Source organism: Argiope bruennichi, chromosome 11 (assembly GCF_947563725.1).
Source record: "Argiope bruennichi chromosome 11, qqArgBrue1.1, whole genome shotgun sequence".
NCBI classification, from domain to species: domain Eukaryota; kingdom Metazoa; phylum Arthropoda; class Arachnida; order Araneae; family Araneidae; genus Argiope; species Argiope bruennichi.
Genome location: NC_079161.1, coordinates 102920007 through 102947010, shown reverse-complemented (window position 1 = coordinate 102947010; position 27004 = coordinate 102920007). Strand labels below are relative to the sequence as shown.

Sequence of the window (27004 nt, the reverse complement as noted above, 5' to 3'; positions counted from 1 at the left end):
CTGCCGTGAGCAGAATCCTGCTTTCTTCCTTGATGTTTAGATATATTTTAAATTCACGTAAAAATAACTTACTATTCCAAATATTAAGACATTAATCTTGCATAAAATTCAAGATTTATTTTTTCCCGTGTGAATAAAAGAAACGACATGATAGAAAATCTTGAAAGTCCTCTATAGCGTATTGACCATTTAATAACATTCAAACTTTCGAAGACGTAAATTTATTAGATATATACATTGAGGTATTGTTAGTTTTCTTGTTTTAATAGTTTTTTTTATTTTATTAAAAGCTGTTAAAAATCGTTTTATTTTTTCCTTGAAAATATTTTTTAAAGCTTGAAATTAAATTAATCATTAAGACTTTTTAAAGTTTTTGATGATTTTTTTTATTGTAGTGACAGGTAATACATGTATTTTATAAATTAACATATAATTGTTTACTTCTCAAATTACTTATGAACTTTCAAATAAAATATTAATGTATTTAATATCAGATTTAAATTTTACACCAACTAATTCTGTTGATAAAAAAGAATTACTTTCACACCTTGTTTTTTCACATTAAGAATTGTTTTCATTTAATATATTAGTAATTCATACAATTTAATAAACTAGCTTTTATTATATCTGATTTCACATTTCAATGCATTTATACTTAATCTGAAGTAACAATAAAGGAAAACACAAATAAAAAAAATCACACACTATTTGAATCATAACATTTTATTTTCAGAGAGACAATAACAAAATACATTTTGTTTCCCAACTTTATTATAAATTTCACACAGACGAATGAAAATAATTATAATATTAAATAAAGTTAAAATACAAATTTATAAATAAAAGTTAATAACAATATTAAAAAAAACAATTGTGATAAAAGTCAATTAACAATTTAAACTGATATTACTTGTTATGCTTGAAAGTTTAATATTAAATATTTTTATCATCCCTCCTCTTTTTCAAGTTAGTAATTTTTAATTTTTTTTCCTTTCTTTTTTCTGCTTTCTTTACAGCTAGGTTTTTTTTTTCTGAACTAAAGCTTTTGACCATAAAAACTTGGGCACTAGAAGCAGAAGCTTCAGAATCACACGACATGTCCGTTATACAACCACCTTTATACTCAAAATATTCTTTTATGTGAACTTCATCTAGCAATAAAGTCACAATTTTATCTTTCTCCTGCAAATATTTAAATTTCTGTTTTATGTACAACAAAAAATATGTAGCTGTTCTAATTGTGGGCTTACACTATACTTTGAACACAGATGATTTATAGTATTTGGATGAGGCAGAACCAAATATCCACTTTGTCTTAGGAATTTATATGCAGATGGTGCTATAGTATACAGTAAAGATGAAAATATCATTATATCAGATGAATATCTGCGTGCATATTTATTATTTCCAAGAAAAGAAACTTGCTCCATCAAAAAGTTAATTGCTTGCGAGCTAACTTCAGAATTTTCCGAAAGGGCCTTTAATAAGTTGCCTATTAACTGGACTGTATCTTTTACTTCAATTTTCCCTTTTAACTCATATATAAAATTTTCTAAATGATCTAGAATTTCTATAATTGTACCTGATTTACTTATGACTAATGGAAAAGAAAAATTGCCTAAACTTCTAACCTCATGATCTGCAACATATGCATGAGCTTCTAATTTGGAAGAAATTAATAAAGAATGACTTACCTTAGGAGCTTGAGAAGTGTCTAGACAAATAAAAATTATTTCGTTTGCTTTTTGAATTACACTCCATATATTTGATTCAAAGTTTTTAAATTTTAAAATTAAATCAGAAAAAGTGTTGATTTTTTCTAACTCCTCTTTTTTTGCTATGTCCTGGAGACTGCTATTTAAAGCTGCTTTTAAGTTTTCCATATCCTTACGTGTTGCCCTATCCATTGGAGTTTCTCTTCTTGCTTTTGATTCCGAGGAAAAATATGAGGGTAAATTAGGGAAAATTGAAGGTACAACACCAGGTACAAGTCTAGAAAAAAAAAGTGGAATTCATTAGATTAAAAAAATTAGAAATTTTATAATGCATAAACTGAAAGCTAACGTATGTTGGACAGTATTAAATAAAATCATACTATTAAATAATAAAATTTAAAATCAACAGAAACATTCATTCATCCAAAATAAATAGTTCAATGTTGTGTTGGAATATCTAAAATAATTATTTATACTACCATTCAAGTAATACAATATTCTACATGAATTAATCAATTGATTTTACAAGGTATGAAAAATTGATTTTAAAACAGTTAACTTTTCATTACTTTTTTTAAAAAGTTTAAGATATTTTGTAAAAGTTGCATTCATTTATAATTAAAGATTGTGTATAACTAATGATATTTAAAAATAATAAATATTAATTGTTTTATATATAATCTGATGATTTATAGATAAACAAATAAAAACTACATTTTCTAAACCTATATGAGCATGCAATTCATATTGTTTTACAACTATATCTAACTTTTTTACATAATATTTTAGAACAAAATATAAATTTAATTTGCTACAATCTATAGTCATGATATATATAATTAAAAATTAAGTTTTATTATTCATTAGATGATTTTAAACTTTTTTTTATAAGAGTATAATAACAGTAAATCACTTAAGTACTTTTTAAGATTTTGGTGATAATTATTACATATTTCTAAAAAAAACTTACCTTTTATACTCCATTGGTACTTGAATAAGTTCTCCTGTACTGGTATTAAACGCTTCTCTAACAGTTAAAAACTGATTTTCTGGAAAATGTTTAGCACAGACCTACATAATATATGAAACAAATATTAAGCCTAAGTCAAATTAAAAAAAATATATATATGAAGTATAATTAAAAAGATACAGAAACAAAACATTTTAAATATTAAGAACAAATCAAAAGACTATGAGAAATAACAATAAAACAAAGAAATTTTTTATTTAGCTCAAGCAAACAATAACAAAGTAATTGGAAGCATAAGCAACTAAATGTAGAGAAAACAAAATGACAAAATATAAATGGAAGTTATACATAATTTTAAATGTTTCACAGTTCAAGAGAATTAATTAACTAAAAACTGTACAAAAAAGAATCAAACTTACCTTACTATATTTAGTTGGCACGAAATTGTCCCGCTTTATTGCAGAGATCCATGCTCTTCTAGTGTTTTCATCCCTTGGAAACGAAAATACTGAAATATTGGGGCTATATTTCGTGTAATTACTTTTACAATTAGGAACACAGCACGTACTAGGCATCTTTATTACAATAAATTAAAATTAATATGAAAAAAAAGATAAGAAAACTTTTAAATAAAACCAGTAACACATTACCCGCACTTCGCTACGCCAACATCTACCGTGACTAACCGCACTCTTTTACACCAGCTGCCTTTAGAGTTTTCTAGAAAATTCATCCAAACTCGTGACGTCACGGGCTGAACGCGTTGGGAGTTGTGAGGCCTTGTATTACGAAGGTCGTGGGTCGGGATCGACGGTGAAGAACTGGTCTTCCAGGGATAAGCGGGGCAGCGACGGAGTGAAGCTAGTGCTGAACTAAGCTGTGCGCTACTGTCTGCAGTAGAGTCTGGTTGTATGCTGCACGTCTCGGCTGAAGATAATCGTCTTCTGTGCTGTATATAGTTGTCGTCTTTGTGCTGTCTTCGTGTAAATAAACGTCGTTGTTTTATTTTCTACTGCCGCCTGCTGATTGAGCGTTCTCCACACCATATAACTCCCACTATCCAAACAAACCCCGGACATTTCGTAACAATATATATATGCATGTGTGTGTGTAAATTTATTATTGCAAGTAATATTGTTAATGAATAAAGAATTTAATGCAATGTACTGAGAGGAAGATTTCAATTATGTAGAGCTAAATTAAATAAATTTACTTATAATATTCACAAGTAATTTTTATACAGTTCCCATCCTGGAGTTCAAGCTATCTAGAAATAATTTTTTAAAAAAAAAAGAAAGCACATCAGAATAATAGCGAATTTTACTGCAATAATTTCAACATCCGAGACTGAGCTGAGAAGCCAGATAGATACCTGTACTATCATGAAAGATGTAAGGAGCACTCCAAAGGTTCCAGATTTGCGGCACTTGTTCGGCAAAAAAAAAAAAAAAAAAAAAAAAAACAAGCTTATGATGATCAGTTTTACAAGACTGTTCATTTTGGCACTGTAAGGATAATGGCAACACTTCTTTGTATATGCAATAAGTTTTTGCGACAGACCGATTAGGAGGGCTTCCAACTTCTTTAACCTCTCCAAAAATCCAATTTTTCCACTGCTTGATTACCCTTAGTTTGATCAGCATGGTTGCACGATAAATATTTTTTTTTTTTTTGTTCACTAAGTTTAAAACAGAAAAAATTATGGAGTATTTCGAGAAGCGAGTCAATTTTCTGCTTTTCTTCGACGATCCTGTAAACTAGATCACATTTTATTATTCACATTGTGTAGAATTTGATTTCAATCATTCGTACATAATTTCTCAGATGTAGCGAAAGAAGACTATAATGTTAGCGAAATCCTGCAGTGAGAAAAATAGTAGCTATAATTATTGATAAATACATTGTCAAGGAAATTAAATTAATTTGCTAAACGATGGAATTCCTACGTCATAATATATACCAATATATATTAAAAAATTTTAGATAAATTTCTGAAGGAGTGTAAAAGAAGCAAGTAAAAAAAGAAGCGAGTAAGTTTCGTGAAGAGTAAAAGAAACAAAGCAGTTTCATTCAAAGTTTTACCGTAATGAAATGAAAAGCAAAATCGCATTATGGAAAATGAAAAAGATAAGAATAAATCACCACAACAATGCTTATGTGCCAAATCTTATAACCCGTAGTATAGCTAAATATAGGAAATTAGTTCTTGCTGGCACCTATAGACGGCAGAAGCGGATAGCGAGAGAACGATCATGTAATGTTAACGGACTCAGAAATTTTTTTCGGGAGAAATATCCACCAGGCAGCTCTAATCGATAACATTTCGCTAAGGTGCTTAAAAGTGCTTGCTTTTTGCATCCATTTCACACTAAGCACTCTGGATCAGATATAATATTATTTTAAGTTTATTATTGTATGTAAATACTTTCAGACTATTTGTTTTATTTATTCTGTAATTTGCTTTGCTTTGATTTAGATTTTTGTTTAACACTTTTTATCTTTTCTACCTATACTATGTAAAACTTTTGTAAATTCTACATTAAATTATACTCATAATAATTTACTTTATAATTTCAAAATTTGTTTTGTGATTTTTATATTTGAAAAATATTTATATTTATAACTTTGTCCAGTATTCATCTTATATTTTGTAAAGAGTAATCATATGCATTTTGTAGTTCTGATGTCTGTAATAAAAATTTCAAAATTGTTTATAATTCTTCTAATTTATTATTCTCATTCAGTTTTACATTTCAGTACACTTTTTCTTTCGTTTAGCTTAGAAAAATGTCAAGTAAAAATATCAAAATATTTACTGCTTAAAATAAATAAAATGAATTTGATGATATAAGAAATATCTTATAATTTTTCTATAAAACACTAACATTTTCCAATATATGCTTTCAATATATGGCAACATAATATCAGATTTTTATAAAAATATAAAATTATTAATATTTATAATTCATAATTTCAAACAAAAAATTGAAACTTTTATATTAAATTAAAATGTTCAGAAATCAAATTTTTAAAAACATATTTGTATTATTTAAATATATCTGAAAGAATGAAATAATAAATTAAATTCTCTGAATTAAAAAAAAATGCTGAAAAATCTTGGCAGCTACACCAGTAGTCCTGGATGGACAAAAGTTGAAATCATATGAATTATTAAGATTTTTTTTAAAGAAGAAATGATTAATAGTTATTTTTGGATTATTGATTAATTTTGTTTCTGATAAATGCATATCAATCATGGTGGGGAAAACATGTAGATTTTCTATTTTATCTTACTTGCCTAACTACAGAAAACTATTTCAGCAAGACATGACCAAGATAGTTATTCCATGATTGACTCAATTTTGTATATATAGTCGTGTTAAATTTTATCTAAATATTGTTTATTTTTAAGAATCCAAAGAATTTGGGGAGGGGATCTTATTAAATTTTATTTTTGTCTCTTTTGATAAACATTTTATTATTAATTTAAACTGATGATTTTTTTTCCAGATATTTTTCTCTGATGCTACCATAATAAAAACTTAAGTATCCATCTAACTTAAAATATATGCAGTAACAAAAAGTGTATATGTTTTAAAAGAAAATCCTTGCCACTGAAGAAAAAAAAAATGTAGCTGCAGAATAGTACACGTTTATCACAGCTAATTTGACAAATTGTTTTTTTTTTTTTTTTTTCTTTTCCAGAACTGAATTTCAAAACTATAATTCATTATTATTACTTTTTCAATTATTTATTAGACTGAAATTAAATTTAAGGGATGATTGAAATCAGTAGAATTATATGCCCTTAAATTCTTTGCTCAAAAAAGGGTTTTAGATCAAATTTTCGTTCCATTGATAGGATGTAGATACTTATTATATTTAAAAATATTATGTACACAAAGTACTTTTATTGCAAAAATAGTTAAAGTGATTATTTCATTAAAAAATACGTTGATTAAAAGGAATTTGGATTGATTACATGGAATTTTTAAGTGGAAGATTTATAAAATTCTTAGAAAAATTAGGAAACATGATGTAAATAATCCTGTTTTTTATGAACTATGATTACGATGATAGTTGGAATCTTTAGTATTATATATAATTATTGTATTTTTTATTCTCATTTCAAATTGCTACAAAAATAAGATCTAGAATTTGTAATTTTTTATCAGCTCATTTTTCAATAAAAAAAAAAAAAAAAAAAAAAAAAAAAGAAATTTTTTAACTGAAATACTCAACAAAAGAAGATATGAAGAAAAACAGCAGCTTCAATTAATATGCTGGTTGATACTTGCTCAAAAGCCCTTTTTAAATGATTTCAAATATTGTTCTCAGAAATTCCTCAAAGGAAGATAAATTTCTTTAAGTTTTCTAAATTATTATATTAAATTCATAGATATGGGTATTTGACTACTAACATCTTTAAATAAAGCATTTAAAAATTAAAAAAAAATAAGGTTAGCCATTATTTTACTTTAAATATAAGAAGAAAAAAAAACATAACCATACTTTCCTAACTTACATCCTCAATATAGTACTGAAGACACATTAATTTTACTGTCAATTTTCAGGAAGTTTCGGTAAATATTTAAGAAACCAAAAATCAACCCTATTTTTAATGTTTGAATTATAAAACATTTTTATTTATAAAATACTTTTTTAATTATCTTTCGAAATACGTTGAAAAAAAATGTTCCTACTTTTTTTTAATAGTTGTAAATGATAAAATATTTTTAACATTTTTGATTTTCTAAACACGCAAAAAATTCATCCTCCTGACGTAAGCGGATAGCGAGAGAACGATCATGAACCATAATGAATATTACTTATTTTCTTCAGTAAAATCTGAGCATGCGCAGAGACACTCATTCCTGTTCAGAAAATATCTAAGTCCGTTAACATTGTATGATCGTTCTTTCGCTATCCGCTTCTATAGAAGGCTGCATACCGTTAGCGCCGTCTACATACGCTAACTGGAACTGGGTTGCGAACTGGAACTGGATGCGAAGCATCTATACTAGCGTCTCAATCGCTGTTGTTGTTGTTGTTGTTGGGTTTAATGGCGCAAGAGCCATTCTTGGCCATACTGCGCCAAGCGTATGGTTCAATTTCATCCCATATAATAAGTGATTAAAATTTTAAAAAAGACTTTCGATTCTAGTAAAAAACGGACATTTTTTTTAAAGTAGCAATGAATGCATGAAATTCAAATGTAACATTGATTACTAATGTACAATAATTTTTTTTTTATAGTAGAGAAAAGAGGAAAAGTTTTAAAAGCTCAGTAGTATACAAAGGGATATAGCAATAAATATCAGATACAAGTAAAAAAATGGATAGATTTTAAAAATTTAAAAATATTTGGATGGTATGTTTCACCCACCAGGTCTTGTATGTTAAGATTTGACGAGTGGAAGAAGTAACGACGATGAACTTCAAAATTAGGACAGACAATCAAAATATGTTGAATACTAATCTCAACATGACATTTGGAGCATATTGGTGCCCTTTCACCAAAAAGGAGATGGCGGTGAGTATATCGAGTATGCCCTATACGTAGGCGAGTCATTTTGACATCATTCTCACGCTGTCGTAGAGTAGGCCATAAACCAACTGTGGGCTTGATGGGATGCAACTTATTGTGGATCTGCAGATCCCATTCCACCTGCCATTTAGAAAAGATGTGTCGTACAAGGGACCGCTTAGCATCACAATATGGAAGAGATTGCGTTAGAAATAGTGATGCAGATTTAGCTGCAAAATCTGCCCTTTCATTACCGGTAATACCTGCATGCCCTGGTACCCAACAGAAGAGAATTTTGAAACCCCTATTTTCTAGGAGTCGTAATGTACACAAAATTTGAATAGCAATAGGGTGCATCTGATAGTGATAATGAGAGAGTGTCTCCAAAGCACTCCGACTGTCAGTATAAATTATAAAATTACGCTCAGAAAGTGGCAAGATTTCGCGTAGAGCACAGAAAATTGCCACCAACTCAGCCGTGAAAACGGAGCAACAGTTGTGTAGGCGATAGCTCAGAGTATCAGATGGAATTATGATGCCGCAACCGACATGCCCATCTGATCGGGAACCATCTGTAAAGATTGGTGTGAAAGAAGAATACTGACAGCGATGATAAAGAAAAAGTTGCTGATAAACAACAGAAGCAGTGGAGGACTTATCAAAACCTGCGAATGGATTCAGAAATGAAATGTATGGGACATCCCAAGGCGGAAAGCAAAAAGAATCAACAGTCGTGATGGTGACATTTGAAAGGTCCGAATCACGCATGAGCAATTTTGCTCTCTCATTGAATGGAAGAACATGTGAGGGGCGGGCATTATATAGTCTGCGAAGACCTACGGGAAGATTCATATGACAAATAGGGTGATTAGGGACAGATCTTGTACGATAATAGTATAGAGTAGATAACTTTAAACGCCTTAAAGGGAGAGAGGGTTGATGGCAAATAACATACAGGCTCTCTACTGGAGAGGTGCGAAATGCTCCAGAACAGATTCTTAGAGCAGTGTGGTGTACGGTATCCAATTGCCGCAAAGCCGTAGAGCGTGCAGACCCATACACCATGCAGGCATAATCAATGCGAGAAAGTACGACTGCTTGATAAATTCGTAGTAGGGAGGTTCGATCGGCACCCCAAGATGTTTTGGACAGAACTTTTAGAATATTCAATGATTTCTCACACTTCTTCCGTAGGTGTAAGATGTGAGGAAGGAAGGTGAGCTTTCGATCAAGAATCACTCCCAAAAACCGAATTTCATTCACCACTGGAATTGAAATATTCCGAATATGAATATTCGGATCAAGGTGAACATTTCTTTTCCTGCAAAAATGGACGCATCGGCTCTTCTCCGGAGAGATAGTATGCCCATTGTTGTCGCACCACTCTAACACTTTATTAACGGCATTTTGCAATTGCCGCTCTATTAAATTCATATTGCTACCTTGGCATGAGATCTGAAGGTCATCAACATAAAGTGATCCATGAACAGATGAAGGTAAAAGAGTTAAAATTTGATTAAGATGAACAATAAAAAGAGTGACACTGAGGACACTTCCCTGAGGAACTCCCTCAGCTTGGATAAAATTAGATGAATAAGTGTTGCCAACGCGAACTCTGAAAGTCCGATGTGATAAAAAGTTTTGTAAAAATATGGGGAGGTTTCCCCTAAAACCTAAGTTAAAAATTGTAGAAAGTATGCCAAAGCGCCAAGCACGGTCGTATGCCTTCTCAATATCAAAGAATATGGAGATAAGGTGGTTCCTCCTAACAAATGCGTTGCGTATCTGGGTTTCCAGTAGTATTAGGTTGTCAAAAGTAGACCGACCTCTACGGAAACCACTCTGCAACGAGGATATGTATCCGTTTTTCTCCAGTTCGAATATTAGACGGGCATTCACCATGCGCTCAAAGGTCTTACAAAGGCAACTCGTCAGAGCGATTGGTCTGTAGTTCAGAGAATTTGATGGTTCCTTTCCAGGTTTTAAGATTGGGATCACAATAGCCTCGCGCCATTGTGAAGGGTACTTCTGTTCAATCCATATTCTGTTAAATAATATTAACAGATTGGAAAGGGAAGCTGTATTCAAATGGCGGAGCATATTATATGTGATCCCATCTGGGCCAGGACTTGTATCATTAGCTTTAGATAAGGCCGTTTCCAGTTCAAACATCCTGAATTCGCAGTTATATGGAAAAGGGCGTCGGTCATTAAAGCGTAGACGCAACCGTTCCGCGCGATTCTTAATAGCCACAAATGTAGGACTGTAAGAGTCAATTGCGGACACTTCCGAGAATGCTTGACCAAGAATATTGGCAACATCTAATGGGGTTGAGTGCACCATATTTCCTGTATTTAAAACAGGCAAGGAGGTTTCACTATATATTCCATTAGCGGCCTTTACTTTTTTCCACATATGTTTACTGGAAGTGTAGGATGTGATGGAGGATACGAATTTTATCCAAGATTCTCTCTGACTTCGACGACGAATGCGACGAGCAAGTGCTTTGGCGTGCTTAAATGCAATCAGATTTTCTGTTGTCGGATACCTTCGGAAAATATTCCAAAGTTTTTTTTGGTTTTTATGACTGTCGCGACAAGCTTCATTCCACCACGGTCTACGAAATTTTCTTAGACGTGGGGAAGTCTTCGGAATAGTGGCATTCGCGGAGCTTATTATGCAGTTAATGACATGTTGTACTGCTTTCGTGATGTCGTAAGTACGGACCATGTTCTCGGTGATATCTGCCAATTGCGTGAAAGTATCCCAGTCTGCCCGCTTGAATAGAAACCGCGGAGGACAGGGAGTCGCACCACCACTATCAGCATGGGAGACAATAATAGGAAAGTGATCACTATTATGTAGATCTTTGCTGACTGTAAAGGTCAAAGATGGCAAGAGTTCAGGAGAGCAAATGGCTAGATCAAGGCTATGGAAGCTACGGGTGGGTTCATGAAAGTACGTCTTCTCATCATTATTGAGCAGACAGATACAGTTATTTGTTATTAACTGTTCGATCTGCCGCCCACGAGAGTTTGTACTATCTGAACCCCACAAAGTACTGTGTCCATTGAAATCGCCACATAAAATAAAAGGCTTCGGAAGCTGATCCACTAACTGGTCAAGATCTTGCTGACGTACGACATCATGAGGCGGTAAATAAATGCAACAGACTGTGACCAAAATTCGTGTCTGAACTTGCACAGCCACAGCCTGTAGAGAAGTTTGTAAAGTGAGAGGTGTGCTCGGATATATATTAGAAGTGAAGATACAGACTCCTCCCGAACTATGAGATTCAGTGTCTGCATCGTTCCGAACACAATTATAACCGCGTAATTTAATTGGAATATTGGACTTCAAGAAGGTCTCTTGAAGACCAAAACAAACAGGATGAAAGGTGTTCATAATGGTCTTAATGTCAAAAAGTTTGGACCGAAGGCCGCGACAATTCCAAGAAATGAAGGTACCCATTAAGAATTCGAGATTGCAGGTAAGTTAATAGGTGCATGTGGTAGAGTTGCGGAAACTTCACAACTCATGTGCAAATCTTCATCCTCATCCTCATCTGATGGATGGAGAGAAAGGCGATCTGGACTTTTGGGCATGCCACCAAATATTGACGACAAGTCCTTGTGGACTATACCCTGCGTCGCAAGTCCCAAAGCGACGGAATTTTTAGCTGCTGACTTTTTCAATTTTGAAGGCAGTTCCGGTTTTGAAATACCGCGTTTTGCTAACTTCAACGTCAGCGAGTTTTGCAATTTTTTCTTCAATTTCTTTTGTGATTTCTTAGGTCTGTCAAGTGTACTATTGTTGGAATGTTCAGAATCAGAATTCCTAATATTTTCAGGTGGCTTTGAATCGGCGTGAAATTTTACACAATTACTACACGAACAATTTGCGCAAAAGGTGTTCTGGACAGCAGAAGCGTAACTTTTACCAGGAATAGGAGTTTGTACTTGAACTCTACGCCTGGCTTCGGGATATGAAAGATCTTCTTTGATTTTTATTGTGATTACTTGTTTTTCAAGCTGCCAGCTAGGGCATGATCGAGAAAAGGAAGGGTGATCGCCTTTACAGTTCACACACTTTTCCTGTGCGGAACATTCCTGGCTATCATGCCCTTTTTCTGCACAGCGGGCACATGTTAAAGACCCGCGGCAATTTACTTTAGAATGGCCAAACCGCTGGCACTGAAAGCATCTGAGTGGGTTCGGAATGTACGGCCTTACTGGGCGTCGTATATAACCTGCGTAAACAAATTCTGGTAGTTTGGGCGTCTGAAACGTTAAGATGTGATGTTTTGTTTCAAGGAGTTGTCCATTACGCCGTATCGTTATGCGACGGACATCTATAACTCCTTGCGGTTTCATTTCTGATTTTATTATATCTATGGGGACATTTAAGAGTTCCCCACAGGTAATGACACCTTTAGAGGTATTCAACGACTGGTGAGGACTTACAGTGATTGGTATATTTCCCAGTGCTTTTAATTTTTGAATCTGCTGGGCTTGCTTACGGGAATTCACCTCAACAAGCAAGTCACCAGAGCGCATTTTACGAATGGATTTAACATCTCCCACTGTTGCCGTTATAGCCTTTTGCACAAGGAAGGGAGAGACAGTTTGAAATGTTTCGTTATTTGAAGAAACTCGCTTTACAATGTAAAATGGATCAAAATGATTGGATATGTTGGAAGATATTGGAATGTTTCGATGCCCACTGAAGGGACCACGTTTGGAGGAGCCCATACGATATAGTAAGTGATTCGGGTCCGACGGCACCGCCCACCACGGAGCCCAACAAGGGAAGGCAATTACCGGCTCTGGTTATTCTCAGCCTCGGCATCCACCCTAGTGCTAATCGGTACCTATACGCTGGGAGCTACCCCCGGGGACAGTGACCACCCTTAACGCCAAGCCCAAGGAGTAGCCCCTTCGCTTGATCCCTAGCAGACTAGCCACTCAGGTGACTAGGTACCAGCCGATTGATACACCGGGGACCACAGTGCACCACCCGTCTTTCAAATGGGTCGCCACGCACGGCAAACACGTGGGGTTTTGGCTGTCCATGAGAAGCAAGAAGCAAACAGAGCGGCGACAGCTTCTCATGGAGAGCTCCCTCGCTTGCCGTCGAGGGAAAGAAAAAACAAGGCAGAAAGCAGAAGGCGAAGAGGAGTATAAACATAAAGGGAGTATAGATCCCTGGGAACCTCGGGATTGGGACACCCGTACTCACCTATAGTAGGTGAGCCCCTGAGGGCAGCGTCTCAATCGCAACGTAATTCCTATGGGATGGGCGAATCCATCATGAACCGTACTTTTCACAGGTAGGTACGTTAGGTACAGCAGGGATAAACGTTGGCTTTTAAATGTTGAGTTGTAGCTCAACGATTATCCCGGTTCAGTTGAATCGTTTTTCGTGGATCACGAGGGAATACGTTGTCACTACTTTACCATGTGAAAGTGGATATAGTTTTCCTCTCTATTAATGTCTATTTTTAAATCACTATTTCTTATCTTTGAAAATGTTTACAAATTTGTTCTTGTGTTGCATTTCATAAACGGATCATATATAATTTTTAGAAATGTATAAAATTACATTGTGAATGAAGAGGTAATGTGATATTTAAGTTTCATAGTATGTAATATGGAAATAAAGCAAATCATTAACCATTTCATTTTCCTACTTGATTTTTTTGTTATTATATTACTCTTGTGCTTGTAGTTTTAAGTAAATGCATGTTAAATTCTTGTAAAGGTAATAAACTAACAGGAATGAAATAACTTATTGAATTTAAATAACACGTTTTGTGAGTAGAAGACATATAACCAAAACTTAATGATCTAGGTCATCTTTATTTTTAAAAAAATAAGTAAAACAACTTTTACATAAATTTAGAAAAATAATTTTATAAAGTGCTTACTGTAAAAACAACTTTATCACAAAGTTTATTTCCTACTTGGGGATCATAGTGTAATAATAGACATAGCATGTTGAGTAGGTATATATTGTAATATTTATTGTATATCAAGTCAAACCTTTATTCAAGAAACAATTTTCTTAAATGGATTCTGATTTTATTAATGTTTGATTGAGATTTATTTTACTATATTATAAATTTTTACTATCACAAGTTATTTTCCTCTTCTCAATAAATAAAACAAATTGTGTTTTATTACTTAACAGATAAATCTCATTAAATGAGCTGTAAAAATATGAACCTTTTTAAAGCATGAAATAAAACTATTTTCAATTCATGTTTTATTGATAATTTAAGTTCTTTTGTAATAGTGATTTTTTTTAAACATAGGACTATTTAAATTCAATTTTCTTATAAGTATAAGATTATATTCAATTACATAAAAGTATTGAAATGCAACTCCCTGCAAATGTTTCGGAGGTTATAAGTTTTTTTTTAATACTGGTTTTCTTTAAATTAGGGTTTGTTTTTCTAATTATTAAGAAATCAATGTTATATAGACTTTCATGTTCATACTTGCAGCTTCCTCAGTATATTTCAAAATATAAATATTCTTGAAAGATTAATATAATGGTCTTTTAAAAGATGTTCAGAATATTCACAATATTGCAGCCTGTTACTGACATTCTGAATATAGGAAATGAATAAATCTCTTATTTTTAAAAAATGAAACTACTAAATTTTCCAGTTGATAACTGAAAAAGAACTGATATTGAACTAATATATTTTACAAATATAGAAAGCCTGAATGTTCAGCATGTCACATGTTCTATTTCTAGTAGCACCAATATGTTTCTATGTGAAAACTTTTTTAAAGAGGGTTAGTGGAATTTGAAGAAGCAAACAGAGCGGCGACAGCTTCTCATGGCCAGCTCAATCGCTTGCCGTCGAGGGAAAGAAAAAACAAAGCAGAAAGCAGAAGACACAGAGGAGAGTAAACATAAAGGGAGTAAAGATCCCTGGGTACCTCGGGATTGGGACACCCGTACTCACCTATAGTAGGTGAGCCCCTGAGGGGTTCGGCCCACGGAGATCATGGAATTCAAAAATAACCTTAAGCCGAATAAATCGCCAGGATTGGATTTAATTACAAATCGCATGATTAAAAACATCCCATTTAGATTTATTTTATATTTAACTTTTTTAATAAATAAATAAATTAATGGAATTTTGTTATTTTCCCGATTGCTGGAAAACAGCTGTGGTTGTCCCTATTCCAAAACCAAACTCTGATTTGACTTTACCTCAAATTTTCCGTCCCATCTCGCTACATAGTAGCTTGAGTAAAGTGTACGAATCTGTGCTTCTCAAACGCCTAAATCAATTTCTCAGCGAAAAAAAAAAATATTTTAATTTCCGAACAATTCGGATTTCGTAAAAATCTGTCGACGAATCACCAGCTAATTCGTGTTACAGAATTGATTCACAGTGGCTTTGTGAAGTCCCAAACCACAGGTGCACTTTTTCTGGACGTAGCCAAGGCCTTTGATAAAATTTGGCACGAAGGGCTTTTATTCAAGTGCATGCGACTTGGATTTTTCGGCGCAATTTGTCAAAATTTTTCGCTCGTACCTACTTTCTCGTAATTTTCGGGTACGAGTTAATGATGTAATTTCCTCCCCCAGACCAATCCTAAGCGGTTGCGCGCAAGTAAGTTTACTCTCTCCAACTCTTTTTAACATTTATGTTAACGATCTACCTAGAGCTAGTAATTGTCACTTATTAATTTTTGCAGTCGATACCGCCATTCTTACACAGCATAGGGATCCAAACATAGTCATAGCAAACATTCAACAGTACATGACCATTTTGCAGTGCTGGCTCATCGGCTGGAAAATAAAAGTCAACCTAAGTAAATGCGCGTGCCTCCTGTTTACTAAAAAAAGTGAATATGCCTGACTTAGCCCCTATCCAAATTTTCGGCCAACCCGTCCCCTTTGTAAATGAATACAAATACTTAGGGTTAATTTTAGACGCAAAATTAAGCTTTAATAGTCATATTAAAGCAGCCCTCACCAAAGCTACTAGAATGAGTGTTAAACTCAACAGCTTAATTTCTCCTAGGAGCAAGCTATCGATTAGGCTCAAGCTTCTGCTCTACAAAGCTATTTTAAGACCAATTTTAACGGCACCCAAATTTGGGGGGCGACTTCTGCCACTAACAATAAGAGGTTGTAAGTTTTTCAAAATAGGCACCTGATGAAGATTGTTGACGCCCTCTGGTATATCAGGAGAAAGATCTTTAATGACGATCTCAAAATTGAACCTGTTTCGGAATTTATTAGAAGAACATCAATAAATTTCTTCGAAAAACTGCCCCAGATTCGTAACAAGTTACTTAATCTACCTGCATATGATCCTGCAGTACCCAGCTCGAGGAAACGACCGAGAGCTGCGATAGACAATGTCTATGTCAATTTTCCCTCAGTCAAAAAAACTGAGAACTAATTAACTCTGTTACCAATCTGGTGGATTAAATTTATCAAAATTATTTGTTTTGGCCTCAGATAGCTACGATGAGCTACACGCGGGAAATTTCTTGAAATTTTTTCTTCAGAAAATTTATTTCTTAAAAAGTCCCAATAGTTATGGCACGTGCAACGTAATTCCACTAAAGTTCTATTTTACCCCATAAATAATATAAATATTATTTTTAAATTAATTAATTGTATCATAAATAATAATAATATGAATTAAATACCAAATTTCATGACGTTAGAGCTTTATTGCGCTCGTCCAAACTAGTTCAATTAAATTTAACTTTTCCCTAAACTAACAAATTAAAGTAACTATTCCAAATTATGATGTGGAGGTGCTCGTGACCACTTTGTCACATCGCGGAACTCCGAAACAATTTGCGAATTCGCGGGCTATTCATCCTCTACGGTAAACCATTTCGTTTTGGATCTTTGCCCGTGTTCCATTGTATTAATTTTACTAGTGTTCCTCTATTACTGGGCTTATTTGAATATGCCGAAAGATGTCATTCGTTAATGCGTATGAAAGTTCAAATCGCAAGAATGAGCAAGTGGTTAAAAAAAATTGTAATAACGACGGAAAGGAGCAAGAAATTTCTTAGAGGGTGTTACCAAAAAATATGGTTAATCTCGGTGATGGCTTGTTTGTTGTGGTGAATACGTTTCATAAGATAACCCCAGTTCACATTCGAGTTTATGTAACAGATGACAATGGCTTTCTCCATCCTACGAAAAAAGGAGTGTCTTTGAAGCCTGAAGTATGGATTTCTGTTCAGTCTACATTTCGCAATTTTGGATCTCCTTTGCTTGGCTGTTGTGATGAAGTGTGCATTTTCAATTATCAGTTTTAGTTTTTCATCCTTTTGAAAGGCGAAAAATTTGAAATTATCAATCGCTTCCATTTATCTTTTGGCATTTTTGTTTTCATGACATTTGCCTATAATATCTACAAATACTTTGCTGATGTTTTCTTGATTTGAGTTGCAATTTTCTTTGGATGAAGTGAAGAATAGTGTGCCCCGAGTTTGTCACTTATGATTTTACTTCTTATATATTTATTTTAAAAAAAGGCTGATGTAGACCTAATATTTAGATCTTGGCTGCATACATTATATATTGCAACAAAAAGAATTTGCATTTTGTTCAGAATATTATGTTAAAGAAATGCATAAACTTAATATAGCTTATAAGCTTTGATAGGTGTTGAAAATACAGTTTTTATTTGTTGATCATCTGTTATCTTCAAATTATCAATAAAATAACTGGCATCTCTTCATTACATTTTAACACCTACCTTTTTAATTATCAGCTTAAATATATTGTTGTCACACACAATTTTACTTATGAATGAATGTGACATTTGTACAATATCTTAACTTTTAATAAATACACCAGTAATAAAATGTTTTATAAATTAATAATTCATATCTTGATGTACATATGAAATACTATATTTATTTTAGACATATATAGAATGGAATTTAATTATTTAATTTCAATGAATATTTCTCTTAATTTTAAATTTTATAATTTAATCCTTGTTATTGTTTTAACCCTTAACTGGGGAGGTGAAATTTTAGAACTTAACTGGGAAAGTGCGGTCTACAAGACCACATTTCATTTACATTCAAATTAAATTTCCTAATGAATGAATTAGTATGAAAAATTACCAATATATTTTGAAGACATTTTTCCTGATATATAGATATGTTTTAGAAATTTTTCAAAATATATTATCATCGAAAAACGTAAATGTGTTGAAACATACATTTTCTTCTCAAATTACATGTTACAATAAATATTCTTGAAAAAACATATTACTTTTTACTTTTTAAATCATATTTATTTTTACAGTATATGAAGGTATATAGAAGATATTATAATGTAAAATTCAACAATTATATGGAGAAAAAAAAAATTGACCCTTTTTTTTATTGACTTGTGTGACTTTCATAGCCAGATTTCTAGGACAATTTAAACATACAGGTTAAAAACTAGTATAAAAATCAACCTATAAATTTTGTATATATATCTCTTGGTATATTAATATATTTTATAAATTTTTCAAAATACACTATCACTAGAAAAATTAATTATATTTGAGCATACATATCAGAATCAGTTGAATGCGAACTTTCATTGAAAAACTCTTATGTACAATTAACCTTATAACTAAAATCACTTTCTGCTTCATTTAAAAGTGTCTGGAGCGCTGCTTCATAATAGGATCGGTAAATTGGATGATATTTCGGGGTCCAAGTTTTAGCACCATCTGCTAAGCCTTGTTTATCACTGGGGCACTAACAGGGAGGTGTGGTCTTGGAGACCGTGCTCAAATAAATAATTGAATTTTAAAAAGCATCCGCTGAAATCGGTTGAAAAAGTGCAAGTATTGAAGGTCACTAAACAGGAAGCTACAGGGTCAATCCATTCAATTGAGCTAAAAATAGAATAGGGGTGACTGAAAAGCCATCACTACCAGTCTCACTGACCGCACGTCCCCAATTAAGGGTTAATATGTACTTTTGTAACAGATTTTAACTTTCAGTTTATACATTAGTAAAATGTCTACTCTGTAAAAAAGTATGTGATTTAAATCTCAATATTATAACTGTTTTTTTTTTATCTCTAAAGAATTTTTTTTCTAGGCTTGTATCTTCAAATTTTTCCTCAGAAGCATTGATTCCTAAAGTCCTTTAGTTGGAGCAATGTGTAAAAAATTATCAACCGATTTCACAGATCATGTGAGCAAATTTTCAACTGAATATGTGAAAGCAGCCCTCTATAGCAAACAAAGAAAGAAACAGGGGGAAAAAAAAACCCCTTAAACTTTTTCTGACTTTAAGGTGACTAAATTTTTTTACAATAACAAGGACGAAAAAAGTGCAATGTAAATAACAGAAACATTTTATTAATTCAAATAAAAAGGGGCGTAATGTAGCAGGCCTCCACGTGGTGCACCCTGGTTAACACTAACCAGGGGCTAAATCTGCTATGGCTTTGCCTCCTTCCTGTATCTCTGACATATTGGAAGGCTGGAGATCTAATGGCGTCATAGTCAATCCTCTGGGTATTTGTAATAAATAAATAAATTCAAACAAAAATGTACTAATTATGCTTGCATTTTTTTTATTATTTATTTAAACGAGTATTTTTCCAATCAACGAATATATTTTGTCATCATATCGTTTTCCATCAATAACAATATATTGGAAATTTTGGTGCAAGAAATACCCTTTATATTGAATTTTATGTTCAGTACTGCAGCAAGAATATCAACATTCAGTCTTGATTTCTCACTTGTCCTAAAATAATTTCCAATTTAAAGAAAAAAAAAATCTTTCAATTGTTGCCTTAATTTCAGATCAGAACAATGTAAATTAAGCAAGAATAACCAAATTTTCACATAGAATGTGTTCCCTTTTGAAATAGTTAAATATTTCCACCCATCTTTTATCAATTTTAACATCTTGATTTTGCTATTGCTTGATTTCCCACAGTTTAAATGTACATTTACTCTTCTAATTTCTTCAAAGAAACAATTGTCATTGATTTTAAAATCAGGCATTTCTTTCAATAAAAATTTAACACAATTTTCAATATATGCCCAATATACTTGTAATAAAGTTGTTTTTTTTTTAACTTATTTTATTTTATACTAGCCGCCTTTGGCGACCAGCCAATTCGCCAATCTTAATGTTCGTTAATATTTTAATAATTAAGTATTTTATGCAATTCCTACTTTAATAGCTTCTTCATCAAAATATTTTAAAACTTCAAATCTTGATAGTCATATAATTCACTCATAATATTATAAAGGCCTTCAGTCATAACGTAATATGTATCTCTCTCATTTTCTGTTAGCACCCGTAGAATTTATGCTTTAAATTAAAGTGGAAATGATTTGGATTTTTGGATTTTATTGGTACAAGAGCCATGTTATTGACTAAGCTGCGCCAAACTGTATTTATTTTAGGATTAAAAATATAATTTCAGCTTTAAAAAACAATGTGAAAAAGATGAAGATTACTTAAATATGATAGTAAAAACCTACTGATTTCAAAAAAGCAAAAAGATTAGTGTTACGTCATGGCATGCAAGAGCGCCACCTACAACAAATGTGATCTTGTATATTCGAATGCTGTAACCCGTTAAGAGCGGTTGCACATAATAAAGCCTGAATATCTACATAACGTCATCCGTATTTTCTTCTAATACATCCATTTTTTAATCGACGATAACATTGGTCAAAAGCGAGCCGGAGCAAATACCATGGATAAAAAAGTTGGAAAAAGCGATGACCAAGAAGCGGTTTCAGAAAAGAAACTAAATAAACTGAAAGGCTCGATAAAAACTACTCTGAAAAGAATCGAAAGTTTTAGTGCCGAAAAGTCAGCTTCCAAGGACATTAACGCAACGGAATTAGAAGTGAAATTAAGGAAACTTGGACAATTGCAAGCACAGTTGGACAAGATATCCGAACAATATTGCGGTATTGATCACATAAATATACGGATTGAAGAAACAGAGGTAGGTCTGAAATTGCTATTAAATTCAATTCAAGATGAATTTAAAATTAACCCTGTTTCAAAGGATAATGCAGTAACTAAAATCCGACTACCGGAAATTCCATTACCAGAATTTTCTGAAAAAATAGCTGATTTTGCAAATTTTAAAAATTTGTTAATTTAATTAGTAACAATGAGCAATTAAATGATTCTCAAAAGCTGTATTATCTCCGTGCATGCTTAAGAGGAGAAGCTAAATTATTAGAATCATCTAGTGATAACTTTCAATCACTCTTTAAAGCATTATCAGATCGTTATGAAAATCGGCGTCAATTGATACTCTCATATACTAGAAATAATAAATTTTGAGAAAATTCGAAGCGAATCTGCTAAAGAACTGTGCGCCTTAATGGACTGCATTAATAAAAATATCAGAGCGTTAAAGGTTCTTAAATTCGAGCAAAATAAGCTATCTGATTTAATGCTAGTAAACATCATTCTACAGAAAGTAGACAAAGAGACAAGGAAACAATTCGAGCTTTCTCTAAATACGGCAGAAATTCCTACATTTGAAAATTTGATGAAATTTCTAGAAAAGCGAAGTTCTTTGTTAGAAAATATTAACCGTATTCCTAGTAAATACGAACGTCCACAAAATAGAGTATATTTAAAAGAGCGAAAACACTTATAGTTAATAATAAAAATTCCAATGCTAAAGCTTGTATTTTATGCAAAAACTATCACGCACTATTTAGATGCGTTACTTTTCAAAATATGTCTATCGATGACAGAAGGAACTTTGTTAGGAATAACAAATTATGCATTAACTGTCTTAAATCTCATCCGGGGATCTGCAAATCAAAATATTCTTGCAATATCCCAAGTTGCGGCAAAAGGCATAACTCACTCATACATGATGAGTCAGCTGAAAATCGCGCTATCACTTCAGATTCAAGGGCACGGGCGAGCGAAAGCCAAACAGATGCAGAAACTAAACCGAAACTAAACGTACTAACCGAAGTATCTGATTTGACGTTGAATCCGAGAGAGACTAAACAGGTGATAGAAGGGAATAAATCAGTTATATTAAACACTTCTTATTTATGTGAAAACTGCAGATGGTCGCAGAGTTCAATTTAGAGGGCTCTTAGACAATGCTTCGACTGTATGTATTCTTCGAGAAGATGTAGCTAGAAAATTGGGAATCAAACTAAAATCTATAAAACAAGGTGTAACTGGTATAAATGGAATTACGCAGTTTATTAAACACGCTGCTAACATTGAAGTATCAAATCGAGATTATTCATTTTCACACATGGTGAAATGTTCTATTCTTCCTAAAATAACCGATGAGATTCCTGTATCGAAATTAAATATATCTGCATTAAATATTCCCTGTTCAATTGAACTAGCTGATTTTAATTTCCACACACCAGGTCAAATTGATATACTTAAAACCTGAGCAACTTTGGCTGCAAAATGGAGATATAATATTACAAAACACAAAGTTTGGTTATATAGTTACAGGCATTCTTCCCCAGTTACCTCAAAAAGCCAATTGTTATATCGTAAGTTTGAGTTTGATGCAGTTTACTGGCGCTAAAACCATTTCTGATTATGCAGTGCCAATCATAAGGTAAATGCATACATATGGTTCATTAAAAAGGGACATGGTCACATTTTAAAAGGTTTTTCTTCTCTAGAACAGAGGTTTTGAATAAATTGTTGTAAAGATTTGAAGCATTAAAAGAGAATGAACAATACTCATAAAATAGATTGATTGATTGATTGATTGAGTTTTATGGCGCAAGAGCCATGCTTGGCCATGCTGCGCCAATCTAATGGTAGAATTATAAAAATGTTTATAAAAGATTCATTTATTAAAAAACAAGATCAGCGGTGTAAAGATAAAAACACATGCAAAAAGATGAAACAAATACAAATAGAGTCGAAACTATGATTCATTAGAAAGCAAAACAAAGTAATTCATTTAATCTTTTATAGCACAAAAGGAGAAAAAAATGCTAAATACAAGTGAAAAAACTAATAGCTTTTAAAAAATTAAAAATATTTGGGTGGTATTTCTCACCCACCAGGTCTTGTAATGTTAAAGATGCCGAAGTAAAAAAAACGTGCACGATAAAAATTAAAAACAGGACATTCAATTAACACATGATGAACAGTAAAAGAAACTTTGCAACTGTTGCACTTAGGCGCATTTTCTCCAAATACGAGATGTTTATGGGTGAAGCGCGTATGCCCTATACGGAGACGAGTCAATTTTACATCCATCTCACGTATAGGATGAACAGGCCACAAAGCAATGTCCGTTTTAACAGAATGCAATTTATTTCCGATCTGCAGATCCCATAACTTTTGCCAATTACAATAAAAGTGACGAATAATGGACCTTTTGACATCACAAAAGGGAAGAGCCATGCACAAAAAGGTCGATGCAGATTTTGCAGCCAAGTCTGCCATCTCATTTCCCAAGATGCCGACATGACTCGGAATCCAACAGAAAATGATTTGAAACCCATCATTCTGCAGCAATCGCAAAGTAAACAAAATTTTGATAGCAATCGGATGTGTCCGATTGTCGTAATGCGAAAGTGTCTCCAAAGCACTCATACTATCGGTGTAGATAATAAATTTACGCTGAGTAGAGGGTGAAATTTTCTGTAGAGCACAGAAAATTGCCACCAACTCAGCAGTAAAAACAGAGCAACAATTATGAAGACGGTGGCTCAGTGTATCAGATGGAAATATTATGCCACAGCCGACATGACCATCTGATTTCGAGCCATCCGTGAAAATTGGATGAAAGGAAGAATACTGATTGCGATGGTAGAGGAAAATCTGTTGGAAAACCACAGAAGCAGTTGAGAATTTATCGAATCCAATGAAAGGATTCAAGTAAGAAAACTGTGGGATATCCCAGGGTGGGATACTATAGACATCAACAGCTTTAACACGAATCGTGTTAAAGTCCGAGTCATGAAGGAGCAATTTGGCTCTCTCACAAAATGGAAGGATGTGAGAAGGGCGGGCATTATAAAGTCGACGAAGACCTACTGGCAATGATATTTCGCTCAAAGGATGTTTCGGAACAGATTTCGTTCGAAAATAAAATGTGGCAGACAATTTCTGTCGCCTTAAAGAAAGGGGTAGTTGGTGACATATAATATATAGGCTTTCAACTGGAGATGTCCGGAAAGCACCAGAGCAAATGCGCAATGCTGAATGATGGATGGTATCCAATCGCCGCAAAACAGATGAGCGGGCGGAACCATATACCATACATCCATAATCTATCCTTGAGAGAATGACTGCCTGATAAACACGGAGAAGGGAGGCTCGATCGGCACCCCAAGATGTGTTTGAGAGAACTTTTAGAATATTTAATGATTTCTCACACTTCTTCCGCAAATATAATATATGCGGAAGGAAGGTGAGTTTCCTATCGAGAATCACTCCCAAAAAACGTACTTCATTCACCACAGGAATTTGAATATTCTTAACTCGAATACAAGGATCCTGGTGAACGTTTCTTTTTCGACAGAAGTGAATGCAGCTACTTTTCTCTGGGGAGATAGTGTGGCCGTTGTTATTGCACCAATCTACCACTCTATTTACTGCGTTTTGCAATTGTCGCTCTATTAGTGCCATGTTACTACCTTGGCATGAGATCTGCAGATCGTCAACATAAAGGGTTCCATTTACAGATGAAGGCAAATTATTTAAAATTTGGCTAAGATGAATATTAAAAAGTGTGACACTGAGGACACTTCCTTGTGGAACTCCCTCAGCCTGAATAAAATTATTAGAATAAGAGTTACCTACTCGAACTCGAAAAGAACGTTGTGTTAAAAAATTTTGTAAGAATATAGGCAAGTTACCTCTAAAACCTAAATTAAAAAGTGTGGAAAGTATGCCATAGCGCCAGGCACGGTCATACGCTTTCTCTATGTCAAAAAATATTGAAACATGGTGGTTCCTCCTAACAAATGCGTTGCGAATTTGGGTTTCTAATAATATGAGGTTGTCAAAAGTAGACCGACCTCTACGGAAACCACTCTGCAACGGGGAGATGCATCCTTGTTTCTCTAACTCGAAAATTAGACGCCTGTTGACCATACGCTCGAAGGTCTTACAAAGGCAATTTGTAAGAGCAATCGGCCTGTAGTTCAGAGGGACAGATGATTCTTTGCCAGGTTTTAAGATGGGAATTACAACAGCTTCTCGCCATTGTGAAGGGTACTTCTGCTCAGTCCATATTCTGTTAAATAATATCAACAGATTGGAAAGGGAAATGGTATTCAAATGGCGAAGCATGTTATACGTGATTCCATCTGGTCCAGGGCAGGTATCATGAACCTGAGACAAAGCCATGTTTAGTTCATACATCCTGAATTCACAATTATATGGAATGACATCTCGGGTTTTAAAGCGCAAAGGCAACCGTTCCGCGCGATTCTTAATTGCCAGAAACTCAGGGCTGTAAGAATCAGTTGCGGACACTTGTGCAAATGCTTGGCCTAGAGTATTGGCTACGTCTAATGGGGCGGAATGCATCTCACTTCCTGTCTTTAATACAGGGATGGATGATTCATTATAAATCCCATTAGCAGCCTTGACCTTTCTCCACAAGCTTTTACTAGAAGTGTTGGATGTTATGGAAGAAACAAATGATATCCATGATTCCCTCTGACTACGTCGTCGAATGCGACGAGCAAGCGCTTTGGCTTTTTTAAAGGCTACAAGATTCTCTGTTGTTGGGTACCTTCGAAATTTGTTCCATAGTCGTTTTTGATTCTTATGACTGTCGCGACAGGCTTCGTTCCACCATGGTCTACGAAATTTTTGAAGACGTGGTGAAGTTTTGGGGATACTCCTGTTTGCAGAATTTATTATGGTTTCAACGACAAGTTGTACAGCTTCCGTAATATCTGCAGTTCGGACCATAGTCTCGGTGATATCTGCTAACTGTGAAAAGGCAATCCAATCTGCCCGCTGAAATAGAAAACGTGGTGGACAATAAGTCGCACCGCCGCTAGCAGCATGGGAGAGGATGATAGGAAAATGATCACTATTGTATAAATGTTTGCTCACTGCGAACGTTAGCAGCGGCAGAAGTTCAGGAGAACATATGGCCAAGTCAAGAGTATGGAAGCTACGTGTGGGTTCGTGAAAATAGGTTTTCTCTTCATTGTTAAGTAAACAGAGACAGTTATTGGCAATAAACTGCTCAATCTGTCTTCCACGAGAGTTTGTACTATTCGAACCCCACAAAGTACTATGTCCGTTGAAATCACCAAGTATAATAAAAGGTGAAGGAAGCTGGTCCACTAGGTTGTCCAGATCTTGCTGACAGATTACATCACTAGGCGGTATGTAAATACAGCAGACTGTAACCAACGTTCGTATGTGAACCTGTACGGCCACAGCCTGAAGAGAAGTATGCAAGCTTAGATGCGTGCTCGGATACATATTTGATGTGAAGACACAGACGCCCCCAGAAGGATGGGATGTTGTGTCTGTATCTTTCCGAATACAATTATAACCGCGCAATTTTATAGGAATATTTGGTGTTAAAAAGGTTTCTTGAACACCAAGACAAACGGGATGAAAGTGGTTGATGATGGACTTGATGTCAGAAAGTTTGGATCGAATGCCGCGACAATTCCAAGAGAGGAAGGTACCCATTAAGAGATTTTTGTAATAGGAGAAAGTTTAAGACTAGTCGTTTGAGTCGACGGAGTATCACAACTCATGTCTAATTCTTCATCATCCCCTTCAGAAGGATGGAGGGCGATGGTATCGG

The 27004-nt window shown here is 33.8% G+C and overlaps 2 protein-coding genes across 2 annotated transcripts; both read right to left on the bottom strand.

Annotated features, from left to right (window-relative positions):
• Positions 1–4505: 4505 nt before the first annotated feature.
• Positions 4506–9277, bottom strand: LOC129956835 (uncharacterized). The gene is made up of 2 exons (XM_056068789.1): positions 8072–9277; positions 4506–4544 (listed from the first exon to the last, which is right to left on the bottom strand). Exons 1-2 carry the CDS (start codon positions 9275–9277, stop codon positions 4506–4508), a joined length of 1245 nt encoding a protein of 414 aa, XP_055924764.1.
• Positions 9278–11682: 2405 nt separating this feature from the next.
• On the bottom strand, positions 11683–12768 carry LOC129956834 (uncharacterized). Its single transcript, XM_056068788.1, has one exon. The coding sequence runs from the start codon at positions 12766–12768 to the stop codon at positions 11683–11685; it is 1086 nt and encodes a 361-aa protein (XP_055924763.1).
• Positions 12769–27004: the final 14236 nt, after the last annotated feature.

Coding starts and splice junctions, on each gene's coding strand:
- LOC129956835 (XM_056068789.1), bottom strand. CDS start 9,277: ATGGTGTATGGGTCTGCACGCTCTACGGCTTTGCGGCAATTGGATACC. Junction 4,545..8,071: donor ATCTTAACATACAAGACCTG/GTGGGTGAAACA, acceptor TTCTCACTGCAG/GATTTCGCTAACATTATAGT.
- LOC129956834 (XM_056068788.1), bottom strand. CDS start 12,768: ATGCGCTCTGGTGACTTGCTTGTTGAGGTGAATTCCCGTAAGCAAGCC.